The sequence below is a fragment of the Anser cygnoides genome, chromosome 1, assembly GCF_040182565.1.
Source record: "Anser cygnoides isolate HZ-2024a breed goose chromosome 1, Taihu_goose_T2T_genome, whole genome shotgun sequence".
Classification (NCBI taxonomy): domain Eukaryota; kingdom Metazoa; phylum Chordata; class Aves; order Anseriformes; family Anatidae; genus Anser; species Anser cygnoides.
The window spans coordinates 58,159,461-58,177,980 of record NC_089873.1 but is presented as its reverse complement, the minus strand read 5'-3'; the positions used below and the strand labels follow the sequence as shown (position 1 = coordinate 58,177,980).

General features: G+C 44.2%; 1 protein-coding gene across 3 annotated transcripts in view; it reads left to right on the top strand.

Moving 5' to 3' along the window:
• The window catches only part of ABTB3 (ankyrin repeat and BTB domain containing 3), a 166,189-nt gene that overhangs the window by 143,898 nt on the left and 3,771 nt on the right, over positions 1–18,520 (top strand). For 2 of the 3 annotated variants that reach the window (XM_066997068.1, XM_066997056.1), the window contains 6 exons: positions 5,312–5,383; positions 10,694–10,799; positions 11,592–11,694; positions 13,211–13,292; positions 14,281–14,349; positions 17,466–17,579. In XM_066997068.1, coding sequence (XP_066853169.1) covers positions 5,312–5,383; positions 10,694–10,799; positions 11,592–11,694; positions 13,211–13,292; positions 14,281–14,349; positions 17,466–17,579 — 546 coding nt within the window. The remainder of the gene's footprint in view (positions 1–5,311; positions 5,384–10,693; positions 10,800–11,591; positions 11,695–13,210; positions 13,293–14,280; positions 14,350–17,465; positions 17,580–18,520) is intronic. The other variant, XM_048074068.2, reaches the window with a different exon arrangement.

Below are 18,520 nucleotides of genomic sequence, written 5' to 3'. Positions count from 1 at the left end.
ATTTCTTGTATCCTGATGCAAAAGAGGGCTTGGAGAGCAGTCTTGTGCAAATGCTGAATGTTTGTTCCAGCAGTTGTTCAAATTTTTCCTCCCATGAACTTTCCCTTTGGGATCGGTTTGTATTGGATAGGTATTTATGGAAAATATCTAGAGATACCTTTTAGGAAATCATTCCAAATCCTAGGATTTGTGGAGTCCTTGCTCTGAACTGGCTTGGGTTAATGTATGTTCATGCAGTAACTACCAGCAAGGTGCTGTTTGTTTTGAAAGCTGATATAAAACTAATCGTATTGAAAATTTAACAGAGATTAAGTTTAGGCGTTTTAATCTAGGATGAGGAATAGCTGTAACTGTGGTTCTCCTGGGTGGCTGAAGCCAAAGATAATGTATTTGTAGCTGATCATCGTTAGAATAATTTTCTTACATAGGATCATACCTTTGAGAGATATTAGACTGGGTCTTCCAGGGTGTCATGTAGGAGACATAAGACTGCTGCCTTCTGCTTTGGGTTCACTTAAAAGCTAAAATGTAGAGGGGTGAAGCAACTGATATATCAAAAAAAAAAATAGTATAAAGAAAAAAATCTGTGCTGATCTTTGTTCCCTCCTCTGGGCCTAGGGGAACGGCCTGTCTTCACTTTTCATGAGCATGCATATTCACAAATGCGCACACATAAACTGCTTCATATTCTTAGAAAAATAATGAATCATTCTGAGACACTGTAAGGGTTTACAAATTGTCTGCAAATGGCATGAATTATTGCCACAGTCTTGTCCAAAAAGCCTCTCAGAAAGCTCTCAAAGAAAGAAATGAGGACGGATTCTGTGCAGCTCTTTGAAAGGAATCAAAATAAATTCATTTGCAGAAGAAAGAGCCAGTAAAAGTTCTCCCTGGTCACTCCGTAGAAGGCAGCCAAGGAAAACTGAGATTCTAAGGCTCTTCTGTTCCCCTTCTCTGGGAGGCCTGAGTGCAGAGACTCTTCTTTCTATACACCCACAGAATGGAAATCTCCTTTAAGAGGTGCAGGAGGACTGTAACTGTGGTTCATGTCCCTCTCTACAGTGAATTGTAAAGCTCTGCATTTTGTAGAGCTGTGGGGAGAGGAATTTTGTCCACATGGACATCCTTTTCCCCGTGGGCCGTGAACTTCAACAGACATAATAACTCTTGCTAAACATCACAGTCTGTCCCAATACATTTCCTTAATGAGTTTTTCAGGGCAAAAAGTACAAAATATGCAACTAGAAAGCACAGAGCCACTTAGCATTTCTTGGCTGATATGAAACAAGATGTCCCATTTGCTACATATCATGATGCTCAGTATATTTTAATTGCATAGCAACTTGTACCTGATTGAAATGGCACTTTGCATTCCTAGATGTAGTTCCAACTATCCTGCAGTCTCTGAACAATTTACAAATATTAATGAGTTGAGATACAGAAGAAGATCTTATTGTCCTTTTACAAATAGGGAAACTGAGGTAATTAAACAGGTAGATTTTCAGTGCCTGACAGAGTGACAGTCTCAGCTTCAGAAGCTGTGACAGCCTGGCTAAGCCAGACATCAGTTTGTAATTTGAGTAATTTGGCCTGACAGACTTCAAAATTCACACAGAAACATAGGGCAGGTCTCTGAATAGGAAGCAGGCCTGCACGCAGCTTCCACTCTGCACTGGGACATAAGGTTTGTGCTGGTTTCCAGGATATGCAAAAAGGGCAAATATTAAAAAACTGAAAAGACGAAAGAAAAACTAAGCATCATCTATAAGAACAGGACCAGATATAAGGAATCCCTTTTGTCTTATAGATGTTTTTTAAAATGCCTGTACCCTGTCCTCCAGGTTCAGTTGTGAGAGTTTGCTTGAAAGCTCTGCCACCAGCACTGATGCCAGTGTCCTGGAGCTTGGCAGGGTGGCACTCAGCTCCCATTTATATGCCAGGAAATGCCAGAAAGAAAAAGAAAACAGAATTTTCAGAAGCCCTGACGGTGGAACACAGACTGGCAAAAAAAATTGGCAAAGCAGGCAAAACTGGCTAAGCTGAAGTCCCTGGTTTTATTGCCTCTCCTCAAGCTGTGAAATAAGAGGGGAAGAACAGTTAATAAATCGCACTTTGGTCGTCGGCTGCTGCACTGAAGCCCTGGGGGAAGACTTCTAAAGGCACAAATGAGGGTTCAGTACCCAGCTCCTGGTGGCTGCCGGTGGGACTGAGCGCTTTCATTTCCTTTCATGCCTTTAAATGTCTTTATCAGCTGCACTGCTCAGACTGAGTGTGGAGGAATGACAGTATTTCCGTGCAGCCGAGGCAAAGCTACAAGAACAGGCAGATGGCTCTGCCTCTGTTGCTGTCCTGCAGTCAGCCCAGCTCCAAACCAAAGACCACAGAAGGCAGTGGTGGTAGGAAGGACGTGGAAAGCTTGGTTCAGGGTACTTTCCTAAGAGCAGGCAAAATTCAAACCTAACACTAAGACTGTCAATGAAGTTGTGGTGGTTCGCCAAGGGATGTGAGCCACCAGATGAGGAGGAAAGGCTCTGCCAGTTCGAGACCAACTGAATCTCTGAGGCAGACAAACTCATAAACAGCCTGCTCAGAGTGGTTTGGACAAGGCTGTGTGTGACGAAAGCTGCAGAGACACTTCCGAGAGCGAGGAGCCCTGAGCTAAACTCCAGCTGCTGTGTAGTGCAGGGTTGAGTCCCTCAAAGCCAAGATGACACTGGAGATCTTGTTACAGAAGAAGATAGGAAGATGCAACCGAACCGCTGCCTGTCAGTATCCGTGGTGCACTCTTCATGGCCTGAGGAAACTCCCAATCTGCGTCAGAGCACTGCAGTTGCTTGAGGAGTGGCTGTGCTAGAGGGCTGCCTGCAGTGCTGAGTTTGGCCCCCCCCCAAAAAAAAGAGAATTTAAAAAGAGCCGTGTGGAGGAAGCACCCCGATTTACAGGCTTGTAGTGCCTGAGGCAGGGCTGGCAGGTCAGCTGCGGCCACCAGGGAGGACAGGCACGGGGAGCTCAGGCCTGCCCCCAGCCCTGAGGTGGAGCGGGTTATCCACACGTGACAGCAGGCAGGGCTAATGGCCGTTCCCTCGTGCTGGTGGGCAGCAGTCACGGGGAAGAAAACATCTGTGTGCATGTGTGCTCTTCTATTTTTGCAAAGAGGACCTCCTGAGGCTAACACGCTGAATGTGGGGGATGCTTCTTCATCCCCCTGTCTACCAAAATCCTGGAGCTGTTTTGGTGGACGTTTCCACAACCTGAAGAGAGAGGGACTCAAAACCACAGCCTTGGAAGTTAAACACATCTGGTCTTTGGAAGAGGTTGGTGTTAGGTTTCCATTGTGGAGCTCAGCATGAGCTTGAATTATCATTAAAATCACCCAGCTCCATCCATGCAGACCAGCCAGCGCTGCTGCTGTCAGTACTGGGTTGTGAGCCAGTTTCGTCCACTGCTTTTTCTGTGTGCAGCCATTTAGATCAAATTGTCCTTGGCCTAATTTTTGGAGGAAAAATAAGAATCTTTTAATTCCAAATAATCTCTCGTACAACTTTCTGCCTTCCCCCTACAGCATGGGCATGGAACTGCTATTTGCCAGGACTCTGGATCCTTTGTGGGAACACATTGCTGAATGTGTTAGTCCACATGTGTTAAGTGCACATGCTAAAGTGCTGTCTGAAGCTCTGCTTGACACCAGAGGTGTTTCATGCCAGGAAACCTTGGCTTAGGACTGCGAGTACTCCTGCTAGTGTATTATCCAAGGCAAAAGCAACTTGAAAAGTCCTGGGAGGTCCTTCATCACCCTTTTTCAGTAGTATTCATCCTTCCCATAGGTTTCTGTCAGTGACAAGGTAGTTTATTTTAAAAATTAGCCCATTAGCAAGGCATTGATTAGACTGTGCATTAAGGCTTGTTGAAAGACACATGAAACTATTTGCAAAGATGTTTCCTCAGAATTTAAAATTCATGCCAAGTTTCTCACACACTACAAATGCATCTATAGGCAGCTGAGGAAACCTGCAGGAGTGCACAGACTTTTTTGGAAGGTTGAACTGTTGGAATAACAGCCCCGTGTTGACAGTTATATAGAACAAATAAGGATTTAAAACAATAAACAGTTTTTAAAATTCCAAACGGGTTCAGGCATGTAGGTATCTCGAGAAACCTGGCCTATATAATTTAAAAGCCAAAGTACTCTTTAACCAGTGACTTAGCCACTTGGAATCCAAAATCTCTAAGAAAGTAAATATTTTTTAATACATCCTTTCAGAAATAGCAGCATGTAGCCTCTGTCACGAGTGCATTAACTGTTAAAAAAAATGTTGACGGCTCCAACAAACAAAAGGCAGTGGGAAAGCCTGAAACACCTGCCTGCTCTGTTGCTGCAAAATGTTCAGAAGCTGAAGCTTGAGATGGGTGTCCTGTTTCTTTGCTGCTATGGTCTTTCTGGTTTTAATTCCTCTAAAACAAACACCGGAAGAGGTTCCTCAGAGTAATGTCAACAGACTCAGTTTGTGCTTCTGTTCTACAAAGTCCAGACACAGTGGTCAGCAAACATCATCTTTCCCTGTAGCCTGCACATGACGCGTCTCTGGAAGATGGAGCTAAAAAATTCCCCTTCTTGTCCCTTGAGTCACAGTGGGCCTAAATGAATATTCGTTCTGATGGGCTTAATGAAGATGGGTTTGCCGTGTGGCGCCAGACTGTCCTCTTCTGCAGGAAGGGCTTAGGTTAGAGGGGAGAGGTGAACCCTGCACAGTGTATGGGCAGGCACTGGGTCTTGCTCACCTTCTAGAGAAAAACCTTCTCTTGGTTGTGCGTGTTTCTCTTACCTGGAAACAGATCAGGAAAGACCCCTCTATGCTGGATGAACTTTCACATTCTGGTAGAACAGCTTTTCAATGGAAAATTGAGGTTTTATTATAATGACAGGTTTCATTAGAATATTTGTTCTCCACATAATATTTTACTTTTCTTGAAAAAATTAATGCCTGGAAACGGAATATTTTGGCCAACAAATGAAATGTTTTGAGTGCAAAAAAAAAAAAAGGACTTTCCAGAGAGGAGACAGGCACATCAAAACCAGCACTAGAAATAACCCTGAAGACCTCCCTCCATGAAGCTAAAGTGCCTGCTTACAGGCTCCATGGAGTGTCTGATAACCTTCTGTGTGCCAGCTAATGCCCAGCTTGTATTCAGTGATTGATCTTCTGGCTGGGACTTTGAGTGATTTCTTAAGGCAGGTTTCACTGTGCTCACATAATTGCAGTGATCTGTAATGTTGCCCATTGTCATTTGTAGTACTTCTGTGTCTAAACAGTTCAGAGTAACCAGGACGCAAGTCATCCACACATGTACGTCGTGCATTCTCCGTGTGAGATGTGAACGCCAGGTACCGAGTGGCATGTTAATAACAGACTGTTAACCCTGTGTTGTGTTTTCATAACACAGATTCGGCTTCGTACTAACACAGGTTTGATTTCTTTCCTACCCTCTGTTTGCCTTCTAAAATGTTTCCCTGCCAGAGGCAGGAGCCATTTCTTCATTTACAATAAATGAATGCCATGGATGTGACACCTGCCCTTTTCTGGGCTTTCACCCAGGGATTAGACTGTGCCTGGGGATCGGAGCTTTTTACATACAATGCACAGCTGTGATATAAAGAGTCTTTTGAAAGGGAGGCTTGGCAGCTTTCCCAGAGCTAACTGAAGGGTCCATTTGTGCCTTACCTGTGATTAATTCCTTTCCATTTGTATCTGCAGTGGAAGGACTTGAGCCTGGCTCTAACAAAACCCATTTTGTTATGCAGCTCACTGCCTCTAACTCTATCTCCAACCTCTGGGGCTTCCCTACCTTTGCAACTGTTGACTAATATTAATTATGTGTATGCTGCTTAATCACCTAGGAGTGACCCTCTAAAGTGGCATTTAATCAGTTTGGATGCAGCTGGCAAAAGTGAATTACGCTGGAGGACAGTAGTGGAAACACCTAGGGAAGGGTGACAAAGATTCAGAGACATGGCGAACAAAGTCTCATAGCAAAGTTTGAGTGCTCAAGCCTGGGAGGTCTGAGAAAAGCCCTCTATTGTTTTACCCTTTATTGGCTCTTCATGGGAAGAGGGGAGCATAAATAGAGGAATAATTCAAGGCAACCCCGGCCTGTCATGGAAGGAAGTTCATGAGTGGCTCCTCAGTGGGTCTGGGGCATCTTGATACTTCAACAGTGCTAGAACAGCAGCTGGGGACCACGCGCACAACGGGTGACTGGAAGCAGCACTTCTGCTGTTCTGTATTTTGTAGAGATGGGTCTTCCTGGCATCCTCAGGACCAGGGAGAGAAAAGAAACCTTTGCCAGCCCCCCTGCATGCATGGTTTCTCTGCTTGCTGGGGAGATGTGCATTAACTGCCAGACACCGAGCCCAGAATAAGTGTGTCATTTTTCTGCTTAACACTGGGAGTGTTTGTTTTTGTGGCTTTGTGGTAGAGGAATTTGAGGGCTTGGCACACATACACGTAAATTGGTAAAGAAAAGCAGCCTAACTTGTAGAGGGCAACCAGGTGGAGGTAGCAAGATGTCTGTAGATCGGTCAAGAGTCTTAGCCACTGAGGTTTGAGCAGTCAAGGGAGAATCAGTGTGGGAACCTTTGAAGAGGAGTCAAGTGATGCAAATTGTGATCTCAGAAAACTGGGAAGTCAAAGGGCAAGACCTTAGCCTAACTGCTAAAGCCAACCTGGGTTTTACCCTTGAGAGTCTGGACCATGAGCCACCAAGATGAAACACAACTTCCCCAAGTACTGGAGAAAACTGTTTTGATGTTTCCCAGCTGTGTTCAGGACCTTGTAGGACCACATCCCAGAATGGTGAGGCCAGGCTGAACCTGGTAAGCCGAACTGAAGCAAACTTCTCCAGCATTTGGACCTAAGTCTGGAGGAGCCTGTCCTGAGACGTGCTGCAGACCTTCATCAGAAATGCATTCAGGAAAAGGTGCCCTTGCACCCTCCACCCAGTTCTTCACCTTCTCTAAGATCAATCAACTATTCATCTCTGGCAACTTGAAAACCTTCAGCTTTGCTTCAAGAGGATTTATGAATTCCCCCCACAGTTCAAGTGTGGGGAATTCCTTTGGATCTTTTCTGAGGAATGCTTTTAAGTCAGGAGACTGCTTGTATCTACAAAGCAAAGTTGCTTGCTCATTGACCAACGCTGCTGGAAGCACCATCTCCCTAAGAAGATTCACCGCTGTTCCCTGTTCCCTCTTGCCTATTTATAAACTACCCCATGGCTAGGTAAATATTTTCATTATATCCTATGCCAAGCTTTCTTTCCCCTCTCGCAATAGAAGTCGCTCATGAGCTCCTGAGTGTCTGAGAGGAAGCTGGCCTTGCTCCAGATCTTGGCATCACACATCCAGGCAAAATGTTTTTCAACATCAAACTGTGGCAAGAAAACAAACTTGGATTTGCTCCTCTGGTGTTAATATCACCGCCCACAACTGCTGCAGAGAGCTCCTACAGCTGTTCTTTCACAATCAGCTGGTAGGGGGATGGATAAACAGGGAAGAATTATGCTCAGCGCTTAAATGGGGTGGATGTGGCAACCAGGGCAGCTTCGGAGCTTCTCAGCGTGGGTGCTGTGGAAAAGGGAAGGTTGATCAGGCTGGATACATCCTCTTCTCTGCCGGAGCAATTCTGAGGCACCAGGTCATGGTCCCTCGTAGTTGTTCCCCATTACTTCACAGGCAGCCCAGCTCAGCCTGCTCCAAGAGCAACATTTGGCTTGTGAAAAAGCAGATTTTTTCCCCAGCAATCCAGTCACAGACTGTACCTTTGACAAAGCATCCCTTTTATCTCTCCTCTTTGCCGATTCTTTCTGCCCGGTTTATTGGTGAAGCCAGCGGGCTGCAGGGAGCAGAGCCAGGGCCCCGGGAGGTTTGGCTGCACGCGTGTTTGTGTGGGGAGCGGACTTGTTCTGCTGTAATAGCTCACCACTCCCCTCTCCGTGTCTTTTTTGGGAAAAAACTTGCTGTGGTTTGTTAGTGATGACTCGAAATGAGCACATGCTTCAGCTTTCTAGCTGTAAGCGTTTCTTAATTTTATCGACAGAAACCAAAGGTCTCCAACCTCTTCTCTGCCAAACAAGAGCAGTGTCCTGGGTGAGAGCTCTGGAGATCCGCAGTGCACAGTATGGCTGCTTGCTTGATGGCCCTGCTTTCTATGACTTGTCAATCCTAAGGTCTTCCATTTTTTGTCACTTTGTCCCATCTTTCTCCTGCACCTTAGGGTTCTTAAAGCCCCACTCACGTGAATGTGTCACGTTTTGAGCTCATTAGATCTTAATCTACACCAGTTTTTAACAAAGTTGTGGGCAGTCAGTGGCGAGGTGGCTTTATAATGGGCTGGTGTCTGCACACTGTGGGCAGGGTTTGTGCCCTGTTTGTTACCCCACGAGCTGGCAGCGCCTCGCCTGTGCCAGCAGACTCCCCTGGGCTTGTCAGTGTACGTCCTTCCCATCGTGCCAGTTCGAGTTACAAGTGTGGATCCTCTTCTCGCCCCTGCATGGCTGGGGTTGGCCTGTTCTCTCCCGATCTTGGTGCACCTGGACGTCCTGGTCTGCAGCGAGCGAGACCTCTGGCTGCTACCGAGGTGCTGGGAGCTTGCTACCAGATTTTTGATCAGTGCATTCCCACAGACGCCCCTAGGAGGAGGAGATGTCATTATTGAAATAGATGTCTGTTTTAATAAGCTATTATTGCCCAGGCTCAGCTGTGGTTGGGACCGATGAGTACACGGACCCACTAAAACCACAGTGGCACCCTGGCAGATTTGACGGGAGCTGCCAGTAGCTCTCCTCAGTAGCGCAGTCACTCTGTTATTCACTGCAGGTTAAGGTGAGCGTTGCTCTTATACCTTTCCTCTCCAGAAGCTTCCCCATGCTCCGAAACACAGTATTAGCCCCATACTGCGTTGCATTTATTGACTTTTTAGCATCTGCCGCCTCCAGCTCGGAGCTGCCCTGCTGGTAATCGGCATCCCCCCGGATGCGCTCCTCCCTGGCTGACTCAGTCGGTGCGGCTCTTCGGCACAGCCCTTCCGAGCAGAGAAGCGATTGCTCTTTCTGCCCTGTCTGTCTAGAGCTCTCCCCCCGGCTCTCCCAACGGCTGAGTCACTTCCTTCTGTAAATCTGGCTTTAAATCTTCCTTTTCTCTTTGCCCTGTGATTCACTCCCTTTATGAAGGGCTTTGCAGAGCTCTGACTTCAGGACACCGAGCAGAGAGATGCTCCCGGGGCAGAGCATCCTCCTCGTCCCGGAGGCGCAGCGGTGAGCCCCTCTCTGAAGGCTGCTCCCTGTGCCGTGCAAAATGGTTTCTCTTGGTATCAGTATTTCTTAGTATCTCCCTTATCTCAGTATTTCTTTTAATATTATGTCTGACGTAGTAGTGGGAGCCAACTTCTGCCTGCGGGTGAGTGTATGTAATTTCCTTTGACATCAGCGTGTGCCTATGAGGGCACAGCTTGTTTCCTTTTCCCACCCTGTTTAATTAGATACGGTGCAAGAGTCATTACAGTATCTCTGCCGTTCCTCCTCATCCCTCGTGGGGTTTAAGGAATTTCTACTTTTAGAACTGAATTGAAATGTGCTCGGAGAAAGCAAAGCTTCATTTTCTTTCATTTTAAAAACCTGGAGATAATTTTAGTATAACATCTAAACTCCTCAGTTTTTATATTAGTATTATTTTTCTCCCTTACCTGCTTACTCTCTTCATCTTGAACCTTCTCATATCTAAGTGTCTCATCACAGTTTCCCAGTGTGGAAGGGAATTGCCAACCAACATTGCGGCTAAAGGACAAAATACTCCATTGTCAGGAATTAGCCATCTTGCCCCACTGAACTTGGCTAGACCTGCTCAGTTGCCAGCAAAGAGTGGGATAAAGTTAGCGAAAGCTTTTAAATCCTGCTTTCAGATGTGACTTAGATAGTTAAGCACTAAATCCGTTTCACTATCATTCCAGCATAGGCTGACAAATAAATACTTAAGTTGCTTAGGAAAGTGTCCCACAGGTGCCTTGCCCTGCGTAGAGACGAGTAGGGCCAGGCACCAGACCTGGCCCTGTGAGGTTCTGGCGGCCTCCTCAGAGAAGTGGTGCCAAGGCCAGTGCCAGGGATATAAGATCACATTAATGAAACGTTTGGGATTAAATGAGGAGCTCCTATGGCAGGCTGTGATGCTTCTATCATTCTGTAAAGGAGGGTCCGTTTGTGAGGGTGTTGTGCTTAGAAATGTACACCAGCTGTGTGTCTGTTTGGTAGCTCTGGTTTTCTAAAATGTGAGCAATGACCATTTTCCAAAGAGCAGCAAAAAGTTATTCTACAGTGAAGTAAGTTTGCAAATGAAATGAAGAGGCTATTGTAAAGGAGTTTTGTTTACTTGGAGGGAACGTGGGCTACGGAGTTTGTTGGGAAAAGAATGCTTTTAGTCCAAGGAGAGGACATTTCATTTTACCTGCTTCCTACAGGAGATGTAACAAACAACTAAATGAGAATTGTAGTTTACAACAATTACCAATAATTATAAGTTCCAATTTTTAATAAAGCTTCAGCAATTACATTTTTCAGCTTCAAAACATGCAGCTCTTGAGAACAATACAACACCTCCCTTTGAATGCTGAGTTTACACTGCTTGTATTTGTTTTCTTTTGCTTAGAACGAAGTGATAAGTCAGCAGCTGTCCGTCATTTTCACTCATTGCTACGGACCCTACCCTATTCCAAAGCTTGTTGAAATCAAGCGCAAGCAGACCTCTCGCTTAGGTAAGTATGACTTGGAGATGCTCTTGGTTGTTTAAGGAGAGCTATGGGAAGTCCACATTGCAGGCTGGGTGCTGGAGGAGGCACAAGTCAAAAGAAAATGTGGACTTAGAAGACAGGACTAGAAAAATGAAAGGCCCCAAACTTAGCCTGTCCTAAAACTCCCACTGAAATCAATAGGATCATCAGATGCGCTGGAAGTGGGACTGTAAATCTGCAAAGATCTGTCTGTGTTGCTAACGAGGCTGGGATCCCAGCCCGGGGCCCAAAGCCAAACGTCTGTCCGCATCTCAAACCACTGTGGCTGGCTGGAGGTGACACCGCGGCAGCACGGCCCTCCCAGCCCTGCTGACAGAGCCCGAGTTGGTTTGATGTGACCTAGAGAAGATATGAGCCAAGTTCCAGGACTCTCTTCCCCTTGGCACAAAGGCTGTCCTGCCCAGGGAGAGGGTGAGGGTATGGCCTGAGGGCATTTAGACACAGTTTGCTTTGGGTAATGGAGCTGGGAAGCTGTGCCAGCTCCCTGCAGCGGGGCTGGCTGGATGTCATCTCAGCAAAGGTCGACACGAATTTTAAAGCTTTGAATTTCCTTAGTCTGAACTCCAGGTGGCTGTCTGTAGATCTTCTGTCTCAGACTGTCCAAAATAGCTTTATGGGCTTCACTCATTAAAAACAACATCCTTTTACACTATTGTCTTCCTTTGTCAAAACAGGAAAATATTATGTACCTTCATGAACTCTTCCAAACAAAATTTAATGGTGTGTGTGTTTTGTTTTTTTATTTTTTTATTCCAGATCCCCATTTTCTTAACAACAAAGAGATGTCAGATGTTACATTTCTGGTGGAAGGAAGACCATTTTATGCACATAGAGTGTTGCTATTTACTGCATCACCGAGGTAAAATATAAAGATATTTCTATTTTTAACCAAAAGCAGAAATAGATTTTGTATTTTTGTTTTTATTGCTGTTGCTAAGATTCTTTGAGGGCTAATGCCTGAACCTTCAAGTTTTTACTAATCAGAAAATCTCAACAGCCTGTTTCTGGTTGATCTGCAGGATGTTAACAAGTGCTCCTATCACTAGATTCCCACCCTGTAGATGCTGCATGCTTCTGGCCATGCATCTGACTTCATTCCACCAAGGCACTTTTGTATGGAGCTCGTTGCTGCACCCATTTCTGCATCCAGCATAGAGGAGTCTTAATAGTTTGATTCTTAGCAGTCATTTACCCTGCGAGCAGCTAAAACTTGCCTTGCATCAGTGTACGCAGTCTGCAGGAAAAACAAGTTACTATCATACAATTAATTGACAAGATTTTACATTTTTTTTAGTAAAATTAAATATCTACAAAACATGTCATGCTGTATCGGAAGGCAGTACGAACGGTTTGTTTCCTTTGCTCAGAAGGCCAGATGTGGGTCAGCCAGCTCAACTCAGCCTTCAGGTGTATTCCTTCCTTACACTGCTCAAAACCTTATTCTGACACAGCTCTATAATTAAAGGCGTACAAGCACATTGCAAACTTTGGCTTTAAGCTTATTAAATTGTACTTGCAATAGAGTTTGACACTATTAAGATCAAATCAATTGTTATCCATATTTTAATTAAGATGCAGTTGTGGTATGGAAAAGGTTACCATCCAGCAAATGCTGGTCTTGATAGATAAGCCAAGCTTTGCACTACATCTAGAAGGTCAGATGAATTATCGAAAAGAGGAACTACAAGGGCTTGTGTTTGTGACAGTGTACTTCCCATTTTCACCTTCTAATCAAACGGGAATATCTAGTTTTGAGAAATAGATTGCTACACATGTATCTGTCTTACATACATCTGCAATTATCAATTTAAAATGTGCTTTTATCCTGAAAACTGTCTGAATTTCAGGTTTTGATAATCAGAGAAAGCAACCTATCCAGTTTTCTCTCTTGTCTCTTCTTATACAATTGTATTGAGCCTGCATAGAAGCCTTAAAATTTGTACTGAAGTTGTCTTAATATTTTGTTCCAAAACATTTAAAGCAGCATAATGGAAATAGGCTAAAATTGATCTTCAAATAAGGTGTTCAGTTTTTAAATGTTGCAACTCTTCCTAAATGATCACGTTGCCCAAAAAAATTTTGATTTTGTAATATACATCATTACAGTATCTGAATCTCCTGTATGCGTTTTTTTCCATTGTGATATCAGATATATTTTTCCAAAATTTCAAATTGAAATCTCCCAAAAGAAAGGCTTCTTCCTTATAGTCTGAACTTTATTTTATGTAAGTGTCTAAATCTTGATGCTTTTCAGTGACAAATCCATGCATTTCAGTGCACTGTTTTTGCGAGAGCTGATGCTGTCCTGCCACTTCACCATACTTTTTCACAGAGATAGTTGGGCTGGTATTTCAGTCTTGCTCCTTTCTGTTTAGGTTTAAAGCATTGCTGTCTAGCAAGCCCTCAAGTGATAGTACATGTATTGAGATCAACTATGTGAAGTACCCCATCTTTCAGGTAAAGTCACTTCTCACATTTAATTTGAATGGAACATAGAAACATTGTACATGCCCTGTCCAAACTAATACAAGTGTATTTGATAAACTTACAGCTGTGGTTTCATGAGCACAGACTCTGTCTTCTTGCATACACTAAGCTGCATAGTGCTATTGATTGCAAATGTCGTGCCCAACCAGATAAAGTAACAAGCATTTCACTTATACAGGGTATGCAGATAAAGCAGGGCATGTCAGTTAAAAGTACTCGATTCCTTTTTCTGTTGTTGACTTTCTCTGTATTTAATGGACAGGCTTCCAGACACAGTTAACTCCTTTCTTTAGCAATATTGTTTGATCATTTTTTTTTGCCATGAAAATACAGTTTGCTTTCTGCATCTGTAGCATATACTTGTATACGCTTCCCTTTAGAGTCAGAGCTCAGGCGGTTCCATGTATCAACTGTTACAGATGCAGATGTTTCCCAGCTGCCTACAGTAACTTAGAGCGTGCTGGAAGCTCACTGCAGAGGGGTGTTAGCTCATATTGCAGTGCAAAGGCGCCACCACTATTTCTCATCATCTCTACATGCCCACAAACTGCTGGGTGGAGGTGTGGGTGCCATTGGCAGGAGAGGAATAAGGGAATAAGCATTAGAAATGCTATATTATCCTGGATCGATGATATACTGTACGTATTGAAAAATACATTGAAAAGTCAGAAAGAATTAATCAGCTTCCTGCACACTGTTTGGGGCTCACGAGAAGGCACAGACAATGTGGCTGGTGAGGGCTGAGATGTCAGACTACCTGTGAGAAGGACCCATTGAACTGTGCAGAAACAGAGTAAATATATCCTGAAATCAGTTGGGTTGGGCTAGTTTTATGTACAAATCCTTGGTGGTATTGAAGAGTCTCTGGTGTTAGCTGCAATCTTTACATGAACCCCTGCTCCCCGATGTCTTGCATTATTATTTTTTTTTTACAAACACTTCCTTTGTTTTGTTACAGCTGGTTATGCAGTATCTTTACTATGGAGGTGCAGAGTCACTTCTGATTAAAAACAATGAAATTATGGAGGTAAGAGATGTTTATCTTTATTGCAATGGGAGCAATGCTAAGTGATCTGTATATCGATCACCCCAAGGGCACAAGGCCACTGAGCAAGACATGAGCAGTCCTGTAAGAGCCACCTCCATCCCTCACTGAGTGCCCAGAGTGCTTAGGCTGTCCACAGTCCTGCAGAAGACACTCAGTCTCCTTCCAGCTTTGCTGTTCCCCTGTTATGGTAATTTCTGCCAGCCTTAAGTTGACTGTCACAAAAGAAAGAGTAGAAAAATCAAGATCATTGAGCCAAAAAATTATCTGAAATCAAAACATCTAGTTAGATGCTTTGAGAGGCTCTTTCAAGGAAGTGCAAAGCTGGTGTTATTAAAATCTGGAACCAACTCCCACAGAGTATTCTGTTCTCTCTGTCTCTCAGCCTGATAGGTGAGGTGCTCTGTTGAGCTGGGCCAGTCAGCTTCTCTACAACACTCTTACTTTTGGCTTACTAGCTCAGGCTTACATGTCCAGACCTATCTCGGCAGTATTAAAGGATCCAATTTGGTTCGTCACTCTGGAGAAATCCTGGGCACGCACCAGACTTTAACCACAGAAGAAATCCCACTGCAGTTAGTTCAATTTCAAGCATGTGACTGTCTCATTTTCTGAATAAAATATTAAGCTGCTAACTGAGATACAGAGATTTCTTTGCTGCTTTCTCACTGGGTGTTGAAAGTCCAGTGATACTGTACCCATTTGCAAAAGGCACTCCAAACCCGTCGGATCCTTCTGCATAGCCACACACCCATAGCCTGTATGGGTGTTAAGTCAGGCTCCTCCATATAGTGTGCACTGTCAATGCCAGCTATGATCAACCTAACAACTTCAACTCAACAGAACTAAGACACATTTGAGCAAATTCTTGATAGTCATTCTGAGGAGCTTTCCTGTTGACCATAACCAAATTATGGCAGCCAACAGGGATGCAGGACAGTAAATACTAAAAGCAGAGCTACTTATATAACTGGTAATCATCAGTGTCCAAAGTATGGTCTGCCCCCATGATCCTTTATTATTGCTTACATTAGTTAATCTGTCCCTACGACTCTACTGTCTGGGGCATCCATGCGAAGCTTGACTCTCAACAAAGTGCTGCAAACCAGAAATTGGGAGCAACTCTTCTTTGGGGTACAAGTGGCCAGGTTGAACCAGTTCTGATGGGTACAGGGGCATCTGTATGAATCCTGCTAGCAACTGGAGGATGAAACTAGTCAGGACTGAAATCATCCCTCCCCAGTGGAAGCAGTGGGTTTTTCACTAAGCATACCCACATCGACTTTCTGAGTTTTATAGGAAAAGGTCGCTGATTCTCTCATTTGCAGTTTTGAAAAAAGCTCCTGAATTTCTAACCCTCTCTGAAATAGGGAGTCTCAGACTAGATAGCACAACAACTTTATAGAGATGCATATGTAATCACCTAGGTTGTTAAAAAGCTTGTGCTGCAGTTCAGCTGGCTGCTTGCTCTACTTTTGTGACATCTCAAAACTTCTGTGACTCTAGAATGTATGGCTGATTGATTGATCTGTTGATAACAGATCTGGCCACGGTTCCTCACAGTTTAAAGTAATTACAAACCAGCACGTGACTGCTTGAGCCACAGAGGCAGCTGGAATAGGATTTGGCTTTATCTTTCAGAACTGCATTTAGCAACTTGCCTTATTACAAATATGATAACAAGAAGTGCCAGAAATACTCCACAGAAATCTTTGCTGCAATTCATAATTGAGGCCAGCTGGCTGCTATCACATCAGCACTGCAGATTTCCAGCACTTGGATTTATTTATGGGATTAAAGCAGAACTTGAACGGATTGCATAGGAGAAATCAGAATGTCATGGCAGTTTCGGGGTTTTGTTCCCCAGTGCTCCTACCTAGTGCTGAGGAATCACAGGAAGGCTCTTTGTCATGTAGTCCTGGGGTCTGTGATGACAAGATCCATATAAATGCCTGAAGGCCTTGGCCTAAGGGACTTGGCTGGGTTAGAGCAAGGTGTGAAGCAATGAAGAACACCAACCTGCATCCTAAGCCAGAGCAGAGAGCCAGAGGTGGTAACCTACCGTGGAAAGATGATGAAATCCCCTTCCTCAGCTGGAAAAGGACATGAAAGAAGCAATAGGGGAAATCCAAGCAGTATTGAAATCAGCTGTAGAAATCATGATTTAAGCCAGTTTTTCGCCCTGCATGCTTCAGGTCATGCTCCCCATGTACAGTGGCATGCAGAGATCCCAAAGCAGCGCCAGTCCAGGCGGCATACCCATGGGGTGGGTGCAGGTCCAAAGAGAGAGGTCAGCTGGAGTCCTGATGGCACAAGAGCCGTGCCAGCGCAGCGATGCGGACACATTACCCTTGTGCTAGTGCAGCTAGGCATCACCTCGCACCAGACTGGTTCCCATGTTCACATTGCATCCCGCTGCACAGCCACTCCATTTGGAGCCAGGCAGTGTTTGAGCTCCTGTGGCCTAGACATGACCTTACTGCTGCTGACGAGCTAGAGCAAGGAGCATATGGAGATCTGACTCCATTTCCTCGAGCTGGCTGAGGTGACAGGTTTGAAGTTTATTGCCTCTCTAGGTTTTTAAGACTACCCAGGGCAGTTATCGTCATCTGGTTTGAATTCTTCTGTACTCTTGGTCCTGGCCCTTCTGCTGACATCCCCGCATCTAACCCAGGTGCTCTGTTTCAGCCAGAGCTTAGGGAGCTGTTGAACCCAAACAACTTCTTCCTGGAATGTAATTGCAGGTCTCTCCTTGCAGTGTCACGTTTGCAAAGTGACCGAAGACTCTCCAAGCTGACACTTCCTTTATGACACATACACGCAACCCCGTCCCAAAGTCAGCATGTGGCCCTCAACAGCCCCTGGAGGTCTGACCATGTACACCTTCCCCATGTACAGGCTGATCTAGAGGGGACTGCGAGGGGTTAAAGCAACCAAGCAACCTTCTCATTCTGACTGACTGTCAAGGGTCAGTACTTCCATTCAAACTGAAGCAGGGGCAGAGAAAAATTATAATGAAGCAGTAAAGAAGCAAGTTCTGAATGTGTGCCACTCAGCAGTTTTGACTATTTTTTCCTTTCTTTTGTTTTTTTTTTTAGCTTCTCTCTGCTGCTAAATTTTTCCAGCTTGAAGCTTTACAACGACACTGTGAGATCATTTGCGCAAAAAGCATTAATACAGAAAACTGCGTAGATATTTATAATCATGCCAAGGTAAAAATAACTACTCATGCATGTTATATGTCTGTCCTCGTACTCGTAGGTCAGTTTTATGCTAAGTAGTAATACGTATGTCATATGTTTAGTACGTTTGTTACTTATTTAAGATTTGTCATTAATTTATTGGGACTGTAATAGATATACCTAGTAGAGTTACAGTCCTAAATCACATCTAAGACCGTCTGTGGCAAGTTCTTGCCCCCTTTCCTAAATGGTTCAAACTCTACTTGTGTGTACTGCCATGTGGAAGACCTATCCCTTATCACAGCAACCCAAGTTGCTGAGTTATTCAACAGGAATCACCTAACTGAATAAGATGTCTCTTTTTCACCTTCTAGGCTTCATTTTCCCATTAAAATTTCCTGTTTCCTCCTGCCTGAAGCCCACAGGGGTGATATATTCAATGCTGGTGATAACTTTTCAATATATGAAGATGCCTGATTGTCGAAGTGCAGTGTCTCACAGCCATGCAAAGATAGTAATGAGAGTTTCATGTCTTGGAGAAGAAGGTTTCCCAGCTTCTGATTGGAATCAAATTACTTAGCTAGAGAGCCATCAGGCATAAAAGCATGGCTTTTTTTTTTTTTTGACCCCAAAAAACTCTTTTAGGTCATTGATGGAGGTGATTGTACATTGATTAGTTTCATTTTTTCTCCTCCTCTTTTGCTTAGTGGTTAGACTTTCACTTGGAAGGTGGAAATGATACAAATATAGTTGTAATTAAATATTTTTAAAGCATTCCTTAAATGATTTTTCTATAACTTGCATGGGCTTTATGAAAGAGAAAATGTCGCAGTGTGACATGGAGGTTTGATTGAACAGAGTAATCCTGCAGATTGCTCCAAACCCCTGCAGATGTGACCTCTGTTCCAACCCTCAGGTATTTCCTACAGCAACTAGTAATGTTAGGTCTTGATGTACAGATAACATGCAAT